We start from the raw sequence: 17,880 nt of genomic DNA, 5'->3' as shown, positions 1-17,880 counted from the left end.
TAAATATACTTCATATTTATTATTTAAGTACATATCTGTTACAAGCTTCACAGAAAATAGTAGTATTAATCACTTGACAGCACTTGTTTATATATATATGTATATATATATATATGTATATATATATATATACATATATATATATATATATATATATATATATATATAACATTAAATGATAATATTCAGTTTTGACCTCTTCACATATTTGACCAAAAAAAAAATCTGATTTGACTTCCTCGTAATGTTCCAATCTTTGAGCTGCAATGTCGCTGTCCAAGGTGTTGATATGGTTTCTCATGACTGAAGTCGCACACTCCACAACAGCCCATTTTCAAATTACAGCGCAGCATTGTTGAAAGACTACATTAAAAAAATAAAAATGAGTATTGAGCAAATTTTGTAGTTGACAAATTTGTTGATTTTGATTCATGATAATCACAATATTGTGGAAAAAACAAACATGTTTTTATGCGAGTCGGGCTACTACTATAACAACAACTAATAAAAAAATGAAATAATATTAATAATGATAATAATAATAATAACAATAATAACAATAATAACAATAATAATAATAATAATAATAATAATAATAATAATAATAATAATAATAATAATAATAATAATACACCACACCTGGTGTGCATTTTTTATGTGTATGTTAAAAATCCTTGAAGTAGACGATTACATATGGTAACGATCATTTAGTTTGTTCTTTATGTTTTGGTTGTCCATTGTTTGCAAATCCGTTATAAATTTGAGTGTATATTTATCTTTTTAAAAATGGCATTGGTCCTTGAGTATTGAACAATATTTTCTTTTGCCTATATACTTTCGGACAATGGAAGCGCTTCATTGTAATTCCTTTTGAGTGTTATGAATGTGCATTTTTTTTCGTCTGTGCCTCACTCGCTCTTACACGTTTTAGACTCTAAGAGACGCTGTTGGCTTGGATATGGTTTTCCATGTGTGGTCGTCATGCAGACCTTCCTATTGACGAAGCACTGGAGGAGATTTTTTTGTCATTTGTTGGCGGTGAAGGAAAACGTAAGAGCAGCGATTTCAGCCTCACGTTCGTTTGGATGTAAAGAGGTGATGTAAGGAGGGAACTGATTCTTCACCCACCAGGACATAACATTGCTCGGTTTTTATTTTTAGTTTTGTAATCATGGATTATCACGGACATCGCTCGTTTCCGTGCACAAAATGGAGGGTGTTTTATGAATGGGGACGGCAAATCGGAACGTTCATGTTTCTGCTTCGTTTGGTTACCACGGTAGGTGGTCAGATTCGTTATTCGATTCCCGAGGAGATGAAAAAAGGCTCCGTGATTGGAAATGTGGCGCAAGATCTCGGTTTGGACATGAAGAGACTCATTTCTGGACGAGCCCGCATCGTGACGGGAGAAAGCACGCAATACGCAGAGCTGAAAACAGACAAAGGGCTCCTGGTTGTCAGTGACAGAATAGACCGAGAGCAGCTTTGTAGAGATGTGACTCCGTGCAGCTTCAGCTTTGAGATCATTTTAGAAAATCCGATCGAACTGCACAGAGTAATTGTTGAGGTTTTGGATATAAATGATCACTCCCCAGTATTTTTACATACAGATAAAGCTCTCAAATTTGAAATAAGTGAATCTGCTGTTGTTGGAGTGCGTTTCCCTCTACAAAGTGCAGAGGATCAAGATGTGGGGGGAAATGCTTTGCAAAATTACATATTATCGTCAAATGATAATTTTATACTTAATCAGCATGCAAATCCAGATGGCAGTAAATATGTTGAAATGGTGCTCCAAAATCCTTTAGACAGAGAGCGACATCCTCATTTGTCTTTAAAATTAATTGCAGTTGATGGAGGAACACCACAGAGATCTGGCACCATAAATATTGAAATAAACATTTTAGATGCAAATGACAACGAACCCGTATTTAACCAGTCACAATATAAAGCGTCTATTGTTGAAAATGCAATGAAAGGAACAACTATAATTACTGTAAATGCTACAGATGCTGACAGTGGTCCATATGGAGTCATTACTTACAGTTTGTCAAACATAAAAGGAAGTGCAGCAGATATTTTTAATATTGATCAAAACACTGGCTTAATTTATGTATCTGGTCAAATAGATTATGAAAAGGACAGGAAGTATGAAGTGAGGGTGCAGGCAAAAGATCTAGGTGGGCTAATTGGGACCAGTAAAGTTATATTTGATGTTATTGACACAAATGACAATGCTCCAGTAATTAATATAATGTCATTTTCAAGTCCACTGTCTGAGGATTCACCTCCTGGTACAACAGTTGCGGTTCTGAACATAAAAGATGAAGATTCTGATAGAAATGGACAAGTAAAATGTTCCATTGACGGAAAACTTCCTTTTAAATTGGAGACGTCTTTAACAAATTATTACAATTTGATTTCTGATCAATATTTTGACAGAGAATCTGTCTCAGAATATAACATAACAATTACAGCCACTGATTTCGGAACGCCTCCACTTTCTAGCTCAACAAAATTACATCTTAGAATATCAGACGTGAATGACAATGCACCATTATTTAATAAAAATATTTATTCTGCTTATGTCACAGAAAATAATTCTCCGGGTACTTCCATATTTGCAGTCACTGCTCGTGACGCTGATTCGATTCAAAATGCGAGAGTATCTTATCTTTTGGAGGACACACAGATAAGTGGAAGTCCAGTTTCTACTTTTGTTTCCTTAAATTCTGAAACTGGTGTTCTCAGTGCAGTCCGATCATTTGATTATGAGCAAATTAAACAACTAGACTTGGTGGTCAGAGCACAAGATGGCGGCTCCCCTCCTCTCAGCAGCAACGTAAGCGTTCGCATCCTGATCCAGGACCAGAACGACAACGGTCCTCAGGTGCTGTACCCGGTGCAGACGGGCGGCTCACTGCTGGCCGAAATGGTGCCTCGTTCGGCAGATGTGGGCTATCTGGTGACTAAAGTGGTGGCGGTGGATGTGGACTCTGGCCAGAACGCCTGGCTCTCCTATAAAGTGCACAAAGCCACAGACCGGGCGCTGTTTCAAGTGGGCCTCCACAACGGAGAAATAAGAACTGTCCGCCAAGTGACTGATAAAGATGCTGTCAAACAAAGACTGACTGTTGTCGTGGAGGACAACGGGCAGCCCTCTCGTTCAGCTACAGTCATTGTTAACGTGGCGGTGGCCGACAGCTTCCCTCAAGTGCTGTCAGAGTTCACTGACTTTAGCATGCACGACAAGGAGTACAATGACAAGCTGACTTTTTACTTAGTCTTGGCGCTGGCTGTGGTCTCCTTCCTCTTCATCACCTGCTTGCTGCTTATCATATCAGTCAAAGTGTACAGGTGGAGACAGTCTCGCGTCCTGTACCACTCCAACCTGCCTGTCATTCCGTATTATCCGCCACGTTACTCGGATACTTTGGGGACGGGGACTCTTCCGCACGTGTACAATTACGAGGTGTGCAGGACCACTGACTCCCGAAAAAGTGACTGTAAATTGGACAGAGCTGCAAGCCACAACGTGCTGGTTATGGACCCCACCAGTTCTACAGGGACTATGCAGAAGCTTTACAGGGAAAAGAATATCCTAGATGAGCCTGACTCTCCTCTTGAGGTTAGTTTACTATATTTTTATGTGGAGTCTCATCGTTGTGGTTGGCTTGTTTTCAGCAATGTCCTAACTCCCATCATGTTATTGCTTCCCTCGAGCACCAATGTTAAAATATGAGAAGTATTGTTTCAATTCGTCTTGATTTCAGTTGCTCACTGAGAGTCGTATGCAATGGTAGTGAAGTAGAATTTCAGAACCACGCAGAGCTCACCTTAACTCAATCCTTTGTTTGCTGTCGAATAGTACTGTCATGTTCATATTCAAGTTGTTAAGATGCACTCTTATTGGTTCCATCTAAATTCTAAAAATTGTTGCATGAAAAAAATACAATACTGCTTATCTTTGGTGACATTTGTTTTCATCCATACCCTCATAAAGTTGTTTTCTCTATCAGAATTGCAGGAATTGATTACCAATGATTTGATGACAAAGTGCAGTTTATGTGAAGTATCACTGATTAATAGTCAGTTAGTACAATTTTCCTTTGACCCTAGAACAGTCTAGAAAATGCATCGATGGTTGAAGGGAGTGAAATATGCTTAACACTGCAGTGTACCCACTGAGCGCTGAAAACCACACACTACATGTGATCACAAGCATCTTTTTAATAGCATGGTGGAGTTGCACTTAGCACATGTCTGCGTCATACTGAGTAGATGTTATTTTTAATCCTGAGTTCAAACTGGGACTCGATGGCCTCACAGTGAGACGCAGCAGAGGTTGTGGGTTCGAATCCGGCTCCGGCCTTTCTGTGTGGAGTTTGCATGTTCTCCCCATGCCTGCGTGGGTTTCCTCCAAGTGCCCCGGTTTCCTCCCACATTCCAAAAAACATGCATATGCGGCATGTTAATTGAACACTCTAAATTGCTACTAGGTATGATTGTGAGCGGGGATGGTTGTTCGTTTCTGTGTGCCCTGCGATTGACTGGCAACCACATCAGGCTGGCAACCAGTTCAGGGTGCCCCCGCGCCTACTGCCCGAAGGTAGTTGGGTTAGGCTCCAGCACCCCCACGACCCTAGTGAGGAGAAGTGGTACAGATAATGGATGGATAGTTCAAACTGGGTGGGTTTGGACAAAATGGATGGATAGATGGAATGTTTTGTTGTCTTGTTAATCCATGTACAGTGGTCATGCTAATCCTTAAATCTGCATGATTGGACCTTTGGCCTTGGTTGTCTTGTATTTTTCTTTCTCTGCTAAATTTCAAAATATTTGAGCTCTCTCTTTTACATGTTGCTCTTCAAGCTTTGCATAAATCTTTTTACCATTTTCAATCGGATCAACTTTGAAATCTGACATTTGATTAAAGTTGTAGAATATTAAATAATGACTTCATGCATAGTCATATACAGTATATACACAGCCAATATTGTCACTGATGTGTGCTTGACTTGTTTCGGATGGATGGATGTTTAAAATATTAATCACAGGTGCCTCTACCATCAAGTGAGATAAATCTTAAAATGTGCAGCACTAATAAAAAAAATGTAGAAAATCTCCTGAGTGTTTTTAGTTGATAAAAGATCTAACGAGGATAAGATTTCCTGGACCAGTGTTCAAAGAATTTGCAAATGTTTTATTTTGTTTATTGGACTACAATGTTTTGTTGCAAATCAAAACCATTGACAAGGAATAGGTAACAACGTTTCATGTTTCCCAATATGCCATGTTAAATAGCATTTTTTACAAAACTGCACATTGGTGGGCACTTGAAAATGTAGCATTGAAAATTGATCCAAATAAATGTGCATGGATTTGACATTTGACCCTAGGTACCCTGCCTATGTTTGATAACTCCAAACAAGCAAGATTACTGCAGAGCTGCTGCAAAATAATCGCCATTAGTTTGTAGATGACTTAAAAGTTGTCACTGTTCCTTTACTTTTATTGAAGTCTAAAATAATAATTGTAGGAGACTGACTGTGGAGCCCAGAATGTGCATTTATTAAATAATATAGATTTTAGCTGCGATATTGCAAACTTAAATCCAAGATCGTTCAACAGTGTTCTTTAAATGACACAAACACACACCCACACACCCACACACACACACAATGAAAATACATTGATGTTGCTTTGAAAATAGTTTCAAATGAACATGAAACGCTGGTGTACATTCAACCTACATTTTTTTCATGCCAGAAATCAAACGAAATAAAAAGTAATTATATGCCCAGTTAATGAAAAAAAAAATGCTTAAACGCGGAGAAATGTTGTTAAAAAAGTGTCATTGGCATATGCTTCGAGCTGTACGAAGTGGTTGCAATGTGAAAAACAAAGACATGACGCTATTTTTGTAAAATGGGGGCAACTAACAAGTTTATGATGAATGTACTATTTTTTAAAACATTTATAAAGTGGCTGGTAATTTTCAGTCACGTTTGTGTACAGTCATTGAGCCACTGTGTTCCAGGTATATTATGATTTTTTTTTTTAACATTTATTTTATTTTTATTCTGCTCAAATCTTGTAAGTCATGTGCTGTGGAAAGTGTTTAGTTTAAGTTCTTCCTTGCTGCAGTGCCGCAATATGGACTCTTAGGGACGCTGTAGACCAGAGAGTTGATGACTGGGTGTAGGATTGGTGCTGCGCCTCCTTGTAACGTCGACATAACAGAGAGAACGCGACGAGAAGCGAACGGATTATTTGACGTGCGTGTCAAATTAAGAATATAGACATTTGGACCTGAACACTATTCACTTCGATTAAGACAGGATTATATTCGACATACATTGTGAGGAGTATCGTTTTGGTGGAATATATGCAAAGAGGAGCTCCACTGGGGAGAATTGAACAGAACAATGAATGGGCAAGTACTGCTGTTTGTGTTTCTCTTCGCCCTCGACGCAGTGTACGGCCAGGCCAGCTATTCCATTCCAGAGGAGATGAGCAGAGGATCTTTAGTGGGGAACGTTGCGCAAGATTTAGGTTTAGAAATACAGCGTCTGATTTCTGGTAAAGCAAAGATCTATTCGAGGAACAATGAAGAATATATCGAGCTGAGCCGAGAAAAAGGAGTCCTCCTCGTTAAAGAGAGGATCGACAGAGAGGCTCTTTGCGCACACACCGCCCTTTGTGCGCTGCAATTCCGAATCATTTTGGAAAGTCCGATAGAATTCTATAGTGTTATCATACAGATTACCGACATTAATGACAATTCGCCAAGCTTTGAAAAGAATGAGATGAAATTTAAAATAAGCGAGTCGGCGACCATCGGAGCAAAATTTGTTCTACAAAGGGCTGTAGATCTTGATGTTGGAATTAACAACCTCCAAAACTACGAATTAAAACCATCGGATCATTTCTCTCTTAAACTGCAAAATAATGCGGATGGGAATAAAAACGTGGAAATGATTTTACAGAAACCTTTAGACAGAGAAAAAGAGGAGCAGATGTCTCTCGTGTTAACTGCCGTAGATGGAGGAGAGCCGCGGATGTCGGGAACGATGTTGATTCTTATTACTGTGTTGGACGTGAATGATAATGCCCCCGTTTTTACACAGCACACATACAAGGCTACTGTTACTGAGAATTCACCTTTAGGAACCATTGTAGCTACTGTTTCTGCATCTGATGCAGATGCGGATTTAAACTCTAGAATATCATATTCAATTACAAACACCCTTGACAACGTTAGGGATATCTTCAAAATAAATAAAGAAAATGGGCAGGTTTCATTAATTGGAAATATTAATTTTGAAAAATCAAGACATTTTCAAATTAATTTACTTGCTAGTGATGATGGGGGACTCACAGATTCATGTAAATTGATTATTGATGTACTAGATGAAAATGACAATACGCCCGACATAAACATTATGTCTAAATCAAATGTAATATCAGAAGGGGCAGAAATCAGCACTGTTGTTACTGTTATCAGCATAGAAGATTTAGATTCGGGAGACAATGGCATGGTTAAATGCTTTATTAATGAAAATATTCCATTTACTCTCAAAACCTCTGAAAATAATTTTTATAGCTTAGTGACAGATAGCGAATTAGACAGAGAGAGGTCGTCTGAGTATAATATCACAGTGACATGCTCTGATGAGGGCATGCCCTCCCTCTCCAGTAGCGTCACTCTCACCTTACTCATCTCAGATGTGAATGACAACGCGCCTGTTTTTGAGAGGAGCTCATATCAGGCTTACATTGTCGAAAACAACACACCAGGTCTCTCTATATTCACTGTAAAAGCCAGTGATGCTGACTGGAACCAAAATGCTCGTCTTTCGTACATCCTGGAGGACTCCTCAGTCAATGGAGTGCCAGTCTCCTCATATGTTTCTGTTAGTGCTGAAAGTGGAGTCATCCATGCAGTGCGTTCTTTTGACTATGAGCAACTCAAAGAGTTCCACTTTCGCGTCAGAGCGCAGGATGGCGGCTCCCCTCCTCTCAGCAGCAACGTAAGCGTGCGTATTGTGATCCAGGACCAGAATGACAACGGTCCTCAGGTGCTGTACCCGGTGCAGACGGGCGGCTCGCTGCTGGCCGAAATGGTGCCTCGTTCTGCAGATGTGGGCTATCTGGTGACTAAAGTGGTGGCGGTGGATGTGGACTCTGGCCAGAACGCCTGGCTCTCCTATAAAGTGCACAAAGCCACAGACCGGGCGCTGTTTGAAGTGGGCCTCCACAATGGCGAAATAAGAACTGTCCGCCAAGTGACTGATAAAGATGCTGTCAAACAAAGACTGACTGTTGTAGTGGAGGACAACGGGAAGCCCTCTTGTTCAGCGACAGTCATTGTTAACGTGGCGGTGGCCGACAGCTTCCCTCAAGTGCTGTCAGAGTTCACTGACTTTAGCATGCACGACAAGGAGTACAATGACAAGCTGACTTTTTACTTAGTCTTGGCGCTGGCTGTGGTCTCCTTCCTCTTCATCACCTGCTTGCTGCTTATCATATCAGTCAAAGTGTACAGGTGGAGACAGTCTCGCGTCCTGTACCACTCCAACCTGCCTGTCATTCCGTATTATCCGCCACGTTACTCGGATACTTTGGGGACGGGGACTCTCCCGCACGTGTTCAATTACGAGGTGTGCAGGACCACTGACTCCAGAAAAAGTGACTGTAAATTGGACAGAGCTGCAAGTCACAACGTGCTGGTCATGGACCCTAGTTCTACAGGGACCATGCAGAAGCTTTACAGGGAAAAGAATATCCTGGATGAACCTGACTCTCCTCTTGAGGTTAGTTTATGACATTGTCATGTGGAAATCTGTGTCTCTTTTTGGTTCATGACCTATTTGTTAACAGAAATGCAATATTTATAAAGTCTACAATAATCTCATGACATCCATGAAGCATAAATGTTAAACAATGAGAGGCATCGTTTCAATTCTCCTTGATGTCAGTTGCTCAATGAGAGTCATGCAGTGGTCGTGAAGTGGTCATTCAGCACCATGGAGAGCTTCCAATTTAGACTAATTTCTTTGTTAGTTGTAGAATACTTACAACCCTAACTGCATCAATATTGTCCATTTCAATGGACTGTAGCTATTTTACTTTAGTACTGTCAAGTCCAACCTGAAATTGTCTCTAATCCCATCTATTATTGAATCTATTTGTATAAACTGTAAATATAATTACATGAAACAATACTGTGCAGCCTATTTTTGGTAACATTTGTTTCCATCCATACCCTCATAAAGTAGTTTTTTTTCTATCTACTGATCCCTATCAGAATTGCAGGATTTGATTAGCAATAAAGTGATGTGAATGTGCAGTTTGTGTGAAGTATCACTGATTTGAAGTCAGTTAGTTCAATATGCCTGAGACCCTGAAAAGGATAAGTGGTGTAGAAACCGTATTGATGCCAGGATAGAGTAAAATATGCTATGCACTGCAATGGGTAGATAACTGAAGTCTGTATATTGCACATGTGATTTTATTTAACTCAAACATCTTATTTTTTACAACATGATTAATTTGCACATTAATGCTACCTTAGCACATCTGCCTTACAGTCAGTAGATGCATTTTCAGTATTTTTAGCATCTCTCCATGGTGTTTGCTTGTTTTCCACAATCCAAAAATATTCTTCTTAGATTTACTGCAGGTATTATTTATCTGTGTGTAAATGTAAGTGGTAATGGTTGATTGTTTAAATGTCACCTGCGATTGACCAGCAAAATGTCACAGGTGCAGGCCGCCTCTTGTCCAAACCCAGATGGGATAGTCTCCAATTACCTGCAAATCTAATGAGGATAAGCAGTATATTAAATGGATGGACTAGTTTAATGTCTTCTAATTTAGTGGGTTTGCTTAATATAATTAGATACACTCTACAACCTGTAACATGCATGATAGGACCTTAGCCCTTGGGGTGGGAGGGACGGTTGGCGAGATGTGACATGTCTTCCAACCTTTACGATGATTGCACTATGCGACCCTATTTTCACTCAAAAGAACGCAATCACTTTTCAGATAAATACACAGTGGTAACCATAAGCACATCTGAGCTCAAAAAGCATTTTAAGGCCGTAATTTTAATATAATATAATTTGATTTTAGTAATCCACGGCAGGCGTTATCAGGACGAGTGACTTTAAACACAACTTAGTCACGATACCGAATTAAATACAGTAACAGTGAGTGAGCAATTATTGTATAAAAGGGATGGCCTGTGGATGAACACAAGTCTGAAACTCGGAAATAATTATCTATAACATTAACAATAACTATTTAATTGTTGGCAACTACATTGCCGATCGGCATGCTGGGTATTCCAGCATTAACCTTCTATCAGTTCGAATATTTTGAGCACACCCTCACTTGTTGTCAACCATTCCTTCCCCTGCCGCTACACTCACTGCGACCAGATATATCTGAACAATAGGTGCAACGTGCGCCTTTTTATCTGCTTACCCATAGATAAAACTAGATAAACCAGGGGCCTCTTCGAATTGTCGTTTTTGCCGCGGACATTTTCTTTATCGTATCCGAGCGACAAGACCCGGAAGTACTTGGAGGATAGAATCGTTCCAATTCGACATTTTTTTTTATTATTATTATTTTTAATCATTTCTTTCCAATTCGACATATGCTTCGGATTGGTGTGTAAATGCAACCCGTAAGCCTCATTTTGTATATGACATTCCTTTACGAAAGGAGGTTACCCACAATTCCTAAGGGCCGAAACGTTTAAAGCAACAGGACAACAACGTAGTTGACAGACTATGCGAAGAAGCTCGAGTTTAGCGCTCAAAACAAAAAAATAATAATAATACATAAATTATACACTAATTAAAATAATACTACTAATAATAAAATGTTTTCCAAGTACATAGTCAATTAGGTCAAGGAATATGAGTTCAAAGGAAAAGTGTGGTTCCTCACAAGCAAAAATTAAATTATAAACACCTTTCCACAATTTATTAGAAAATGGGCAACTCTAAAATCAATGAAAAAAACATCATCAGTGGTCCTTGACAAAAACAACAATTAGGATTTCCATTCTTAATTTTATTATCAAGCTAATATTTGCAGGTAAAGTTCGCAAGCCACATTAGTAATCGCACTATGTACCCCGATTCAGTTGAAACGGAGTTGCATGACACCCACGTGTGTCAAGTCTACATTATAATATCTTAATATACATATATTTCACTTAATATATTCTTGTTGCGACTGTTGTGACAGGCTTGTGTGTGACGTGTAGCTGCGCAGTGCGCATGCGTGAGGAAGAGGGCCAAGAGCAGAGGTGCGGATCTGTTGGAGTGGCTAGCGAGAAAATGATCGAGACGTGTAGAGGCAAGACAATAAAATACAACTTTATTTATATAGGGCATTTCACAGCAACTAGAGCTGTAACAAAGGGAAGAGTGTATAAAAAAAATAAAGCGAGGCTACAGGTACAACTCCTGTCTTCATGTGGCGTGTAATTGAGCTTCAGGGCTCCACGTTTTCGACGACGTGCGCCGGCCGCCATCCCAGGGGCATCTCCCTTGCATCCCCCGACCACGGTCAGGAGTGTCGAAGCAGAACCAGACAACACGCTATATAATATTCAATAAATAACAGATCTTAAGGTAACATTAATATGAATACAAATGAGTTCACTGACTTTAGCATGCACGACAAGGAGTACAATGACAAGCTGACTTTTTACTTAGTCTTGGCGCTGGCTGTGGTCTCCTTCCTCTTCATCACCTGCTTGCTGCTTATCATATCAGTCAAAGTGTACAGGTGGAGACAGTCTCGCGTCCTGTACCACTCCAACCTGCCTGTCATTCCGTATTATCCGCCACGTTACTCTGATACTTTGGGGACGGGGACTCTTCCGCACGTGTACAATTACGAGGTGTGCAGGACCACTGACTCCAGAAAAAGTGACTGTAAATTGGACAGAGCTGCAAGTCACAACGTGCTGGTCATGGACCCCAGTTCTACAGGGACCATGCAGAAGCTTTACAGGGAAAAGAATATCCTGGATGAACCTGACTCTCCTCTCGAGGTTAGAATTCCCCATTTTCGTTTTGCAAAATGTGGTTAGTATTACAGACAGTGTGACGTGAATCAGAACCATGGTCAGAGACACAAGGGTGCCAACAGCTTGGCGTCTGTTAGCTGTTTAATTCAGTTGTCTGTGACTGCGAATGGTTCCTAACTTATACAAATTCAACTGTGATTTAAAAATAATTCTTTTATAATTCTATTCTTGTGTGTTTCAATAATTTATAAATTGGCCTGTTGGGATGTCAAGATTAGTCAACTAATCACGACGAGGTCAACGATCGAAATCGTCGACAATTAATTTGAATAGTCAACGCGTAGTTTTTTAAATTATTTGGCGCTGGTTTTCTCTCGAAAATACCTTGCCTTCCGCACCCTTCTCCTGCCGGCTCTATGTCCGGTCTGCAACGCACATGCGTAGTCGTGCTAATCCAGGTCATCCTTAATGTAAAACAGAAGCATTATGGGTAATTGAGTGAGGTCCATGTTAGCGTTTGCAACAGAGTCTGAAAGTCCGGCCTTATTTCACAAAATGACTAAATACAATGTAAACCTGCGTTTCATAGCAGCACAGCAGTGATAAACGAACATCTAAAAAGGAAGCACATTGCGGCTGATGCCGGATTTCATTCTGGACAGGGACAGTTGTTTCTGTAAGCTAGCTGTAGTTAGCACATATACAGGCTACCATGTGTGTCTAATGGAATGTCACACGGATGTCCTGTTGTGCTACCCGACCATATTGTGTCCACTGTGGATTATGGTGGCATTAGTCAACAAACTTACATTTATTAACCCCCAAAAAACGATTTCTGCATAGCCACCGTAGATATAGAACAGCATGAGCACATGTGCTTCCTCCTGGTCACTCGTGAGTCACGACCACAGCATTTCTGAAATCGGAAATCTCAGTACTCATATAGTAAAGCAACATGACCTATTTTCCACAAGCCCTTAATGGCAACACATAACAATGAAAGACATAACCTACCGAGGTAGTTAGATTATACTAAATTACTGTGGTAAAAAATTATGTTCCTCCAAATCTTTAAAGTTTTTTTTCCATTCGAGGTGCATACCACATTTTGTGTAGGTCAAATTATTCATACCAGAGGAACAAAATGAAACGTTTTGGATAAAGGTTAAATAAAAAAAAAAATGAAACAACCAACACAAGTGTTAATTTTACTTTACTTTAGCACAGTGCATTTACCTAATTTTATGCATATGATTTCACTCCCTTCTCCATAAAAAAAAGATTGGTGCTCAAGAAGAGATACATATGTTTACCAGTATTTATTTTTTTGCTGTACCGTCCTTATTGACGGAGCTGCTCCGTCACAGTATTATTTTAAAGATAGTTTTCAAGTATTAGTGCAACTCGGCGTAGTGTATTGTTTTTGGTTCAATTTTAAAATGCACTAAATGTTTACAGTTAAATTGTTAAGGCCACAATTCCACTTGTAATTTCAGTTACTCCCCTCATTTATAAACATGTAATACAAATTGGATATATTATCATCTTAATTGTCTTTATTATGCATGTGTACATACCTTAAATAATTCTAGCTGTAAGTTACAGATGTCATGTAGCTGCTTGCTGGTGTGAATATGGGGCGATTTACATATGATCCGATTAGTCGACTAATCGCGTATACTGTTGGTGATTAGTCGACTAGCAAAATAATCATGAGTGGCAGCCCTATGGGCTTGCATCACTCTTCGTTTACGTTCTGGAGGTGGTCGGCCTTTTCTAGTTTATTTATGTCTCTTTACTTGCTCCTGTCACTACATCAGTCACAAGTCATATGAAAGACTTAGAATAGAGTGGAATTTGTTTATTTGATAAGGACATCACAAGAACATTGGTCAAATCTTGCTGAAGGTTGTAGCATGAGTGCTCATTCTTAATACTTGTCCACAGAAAGCTTATTAGAAGAGAAGGTAAATAAATTAAATGTGACTTAACAGGCTTTTTCTGAAATGACGTTTGTTGCGAAAATTCAATCATTCACCGAGACTGGTGGGTGATGCTTATTGGTCTCAGTCATCGTCCTAACATTACCCAGTTTGTTAGAATTTTTTATTGCCATGAGACAATGAAACTCTGGTGTAAACTGCATTTGTTCTCTTCATTCCTGACATTTCTTTTCTACTGTCGCAAAACGAGTGCTTCTTTTTTTGACTTGCTGTTAAATTGAACTGATACCAAATGGGGGAAAGCGTGATTTTATTTTGTTTTATTGATGTTCAAGATCGGATGTTATCTTGTATTCACTAACCAGCAAATGTTTCTAGATGTCCATGATATACGAGATTTTATTGACCTGTGCTGATATAGCCTAACTTTTATGAAAATGAATCATCTCTGTCATTTTTTTTCTTTTTGCAATCCTAGCATTTATGAAATGACAGCGCAGGTGATTCAGTGGGAGATGTTTTCAAATACATTATTGTTCATCATCAGCCCTCAAGAAGCCCCCAACCTTTCTCATGTCCTTGCAAAATATATATATATTTTTTGTAGATGGGTAGACATATTTGTTTTCCAAATATGGAGTAAAAATGTTGATGATTGTTTGGCATTTAGCTGATTTATAGTATTATAGTACAGACTTTCCCTTTAGAGCTATCAGTATATCAGCATATAGCCAGATACACAATCAAACAAATAAATGAAATGAACTACAATATATATATATATATGTATATATATATACATATATATATTTTTTTATTTTTTTTTCCCCTTCTATGATGATAACTTTGGGGACGGTTTTAAATGCACATATGCCGCCCATTGTTTTGCAGTAGTCCGAGACCTGGGTGTGATATGCTGCAGTACAAGTGTTTGGACTCTTAGGGACGCTGTTGACCAGAAATTCCTCCGATCATTTATCTGTATACCCTGCACACAATGATCGACATCGACATCACACAAATAGAAGAAGGAACGGGCGCTTATCAGCTCGTCCAGTCGTTTTGCTCACAGGCAACACGGAGATATTTTTGTATTTTATTCTCTATTTGGATCAGAGGATTTTAAACGACATTTGCTCGAATTTGGACCATTGTACATCGAATGGAACAATGAAGCGGCAAGTACTATTGTTCGTTTGGGCGTATTTTGTCAGCTCGGTGCTCGGGCAGGTCACCTATTCCATTCCCGAGGAAATGAGCAAAGGCTCTTTGGTTGGAAACATAGCGCAAGATTTGGGCGTGCATGTGAAAAGGCTGAAATCTGGCAAAGCTCGCATCTACACGGAGGGCAACGGAGATTATATGGAGCTGCACAGAGACAGAGGGCTGCTCATGGTTAAAGAAAGGATCGACAGGGAGGCGCTATGCGGACAAACAACGCCTTGCGCGTTACATCTGCAGATTACTTTAGAAGAGCCCATTGAGTTCTACGCGGTGACTGTCGAAATTAATGATATTAATGACAATGCACCTACTTTTAAAAAGGATGAGATGACGTTTAAGATAAGCGAGATGGCTTTGATTGGAGCAAAATTCGTGCTGGACAGGGCTGTGGATTTAGACGTCGGTGTGAACGGATTGCAGGGCTACTCGTTAAAGCCTACGGATAATTTTCATCTTAAATTACAAAATCAGCAGGATGGGAGCAAGAGAGTGGAAATGGTTCTGCAAAAGACTCTAGATAGAGAGGCTCAAGAACATCTCTCTTTAGTTCTCACTGCGGCTGATGGCGGTGATCCACAGCTTACAGGAACAATGCGTGTAGAAATTACGGTGCTAGACGCAAATGACAACGCGCCAGTATTTACGCAGGAGATATACAGGGTCACTGTGATGGAGACTGCTCCAAAAGGCACTTTTATGTGCACCGTGAGCTCTGTGGATGCAGATGAAGGCTCAAATGGGAAAGTGTCTTATTCGATAACGAACAGAGTGGATGACGTCCCTGTTATTTTTCAAATTGATGAAAAAAGTGGTGTAGTGTCTTTAATTGGAAGCCTAGATTATGAAAGAGTGCGTCACTATGAAATATTTGTGCAAGCTAGTGATGATGGCGGGCTAACAGATTCATGTAGAATTATTGTGGAAGTGACCGACACAAATGATAACCCTCCTTCTATAAATATCATGTCCAAAACCAGTTCTATATCAGAGAATTCTACACCAGGAACTGTGGTCACGATCTTTAATGTGCAAGATCCCGACTCATCAGAAAATGGCCATGTTGCATGTTTTATTGAAGAAAACGTGCCATTTTTGATGAAAAGTACATCTAAAAAGTTCTTTAGCTTAGTGACAGACGGCGATTTGGACCGGGAGAGGTCAGGCGAATATAACATCACAGTGACATGCTCTGATGAGGGCATGCCCTCCCTCTCCAGCAGTGTCACTCTCCCATTGCACATCTTAGATGTGAATGACAATGCGCCTGTTTTTGAGAGGGGCACATATGAGGCCTATATTATTGAAAATAATACACCAGGTCTCTCTATATTCACAGTGAAAGCGAGCGATGCCGACTGGAACCAGAATGCTCGTCTTTCTTACATCCTGCAGGACTCATCAGTTCACGGAGTGCCAGTCTCCTCATATGTGTCCGTTAGTGCTGAAAGTGGAGTCATCCATGCAGTGCGGTCTTTTGACTATGAGCAACTCAAAGAGTTCCACTTTCGCGTCAGAGCGCAAGATGGCGGCTCCCCTCCTCTCAGTAGCAACGTGAGCGTTCGCATCCTGATCCAAGACCAGAACGACAACGGCCCTCAGGTGCTGTACCCGGTGCAGACGGGCGGCTCGCTGCTGGCCGAAATGGTGCCTCGTTCGGCAGATGTGGGCTATCTGGTGACTAAAGTTGTGGCGGTTGATGTGGACTCTGGCCAGAACGCCTGGCTCTCCTATAAAGTCCACAAAGCCACGGACCGGGCGCTGTTTGAAGTGGGCCTCCACAACGGAGAAATAAGAACTGTCCGCCAAGTGACTGATAAAGATGCTGTCAAACAAAGACTGACTGTTGTCGTGGAGGACAACGGGAAGCCCTCTCGTTCAGCTACAGTCATTGTTAACGTGGCGGTGGCCGACAGCTTCCCTCAAGTGCTGTCAGAGTTCACTGACTTTAGCATGCACGACAAGGAGTACAATGACAAGCTGACTTTTTACTTAGTCTTGGCGCTGGCTGTGGTCTCCTTCCTCTTCATCACCTGCTTGCTGCTTATCATATCAGTCAAAGTGTACAGGTGGAGACAGTCTCGCGTCCTGTACCACTCCAATCTTCCTGTCATTCCGTATTATCCGCCACGTTACTCTGATACTTTGGGGACGGGGACTCTTCCGCATGTGTACAATTACGAGGTGTGCAGGACCACTGAGTCCAGAAAAAGTGACTGTAAATTGGACAGAGCTGCAAGTCACAACGTGCTGGTCATGGACCCCAGTTCTACAGGGACCATGCAGAAGCTTTGCAGGGAAAAGAACATCCTGGATGAACCTGACTCTCCTCTCGAGGTTGGTGTCTTGAGCTTATATGACTTGAACAAAAAATTGATTTTCACAATGCAAGTAATAACTAAAACCCAAAATTTTATACAGCAAATTCTTATTGGACATTTTACTCTGAAAAGAGTATATTTGGGCCCAATAAACTGAGTAAAATTGGAGAGTAAAATATTCAGTGTCAAATTTAGCATAAGATTTATGCTGAGAATTTCCCGATGAATATTTGACTCTCCAATTTTACTTTGTTTACTGGGATAAAATATTGTCGTTTTGGAGTAAAATGCAGCCAAGAAATTTAGACCATAATTTATTCAACTTGGTATCCGCCAT

General features: G+C 40.2%; 1 protein-coding gene across 36 annotated transcripts in view; it reads left to right on the top strand.

Annotated features, from left to right (window-relative positions):
• The window catches only part of LOC148338123 (protocadherin gamma-A11-like), a 244,584-nt gene that overhangs the window by 148,420 nt on the left and 78,284 nt on the right, over positions 1-17,880 (top strand). The window contains exon 1 of one of the 36 annotated variants that reach the window (XM_088292988.1): positions 1,006-3,628. The exons of 32 other annotated variants lie outside the window; for them this stretch is intronic. In XM_088292988.1, the coding sequence (XP_088149114.1) occupies positions 1,172-3,628 (2,457 nt within the window). In that variant the 5' untranslated portion in view covers positions 1,006-1,171. Of the gene's footprint in view, positions 1-1,005; positions 3,629-6,231; positions 8,817-15,018; positions 17,560-17,880 lie in introns of those variants that run through there. 3 more of the 36 variants (XM_088293011.1, XM_088293012.1, XM_088293034.1) reach the window with 3 other exon arrangements.

Source organism: Idiotropiscis lumnitzeri, chromosome 4 (assembly GCF_059441095.1).
Source record: "Idiotropiscis lumnitzeri isolate Australia: NSW breed Sydney's pygmy pipehorse chromosome 4, RoL_Ilum_1.0, whole genome shotgun sequence".
NCBI lineage: Eukaryota > Metazoa > Chordata > Actinopteri > Syngnathiformes > Syngnathidae > Idiotropiscis > Idiotropiscis lumnitzeri.
This window is presented reverse-complemented; position numbering and strand designations above follow the sequence as displayed.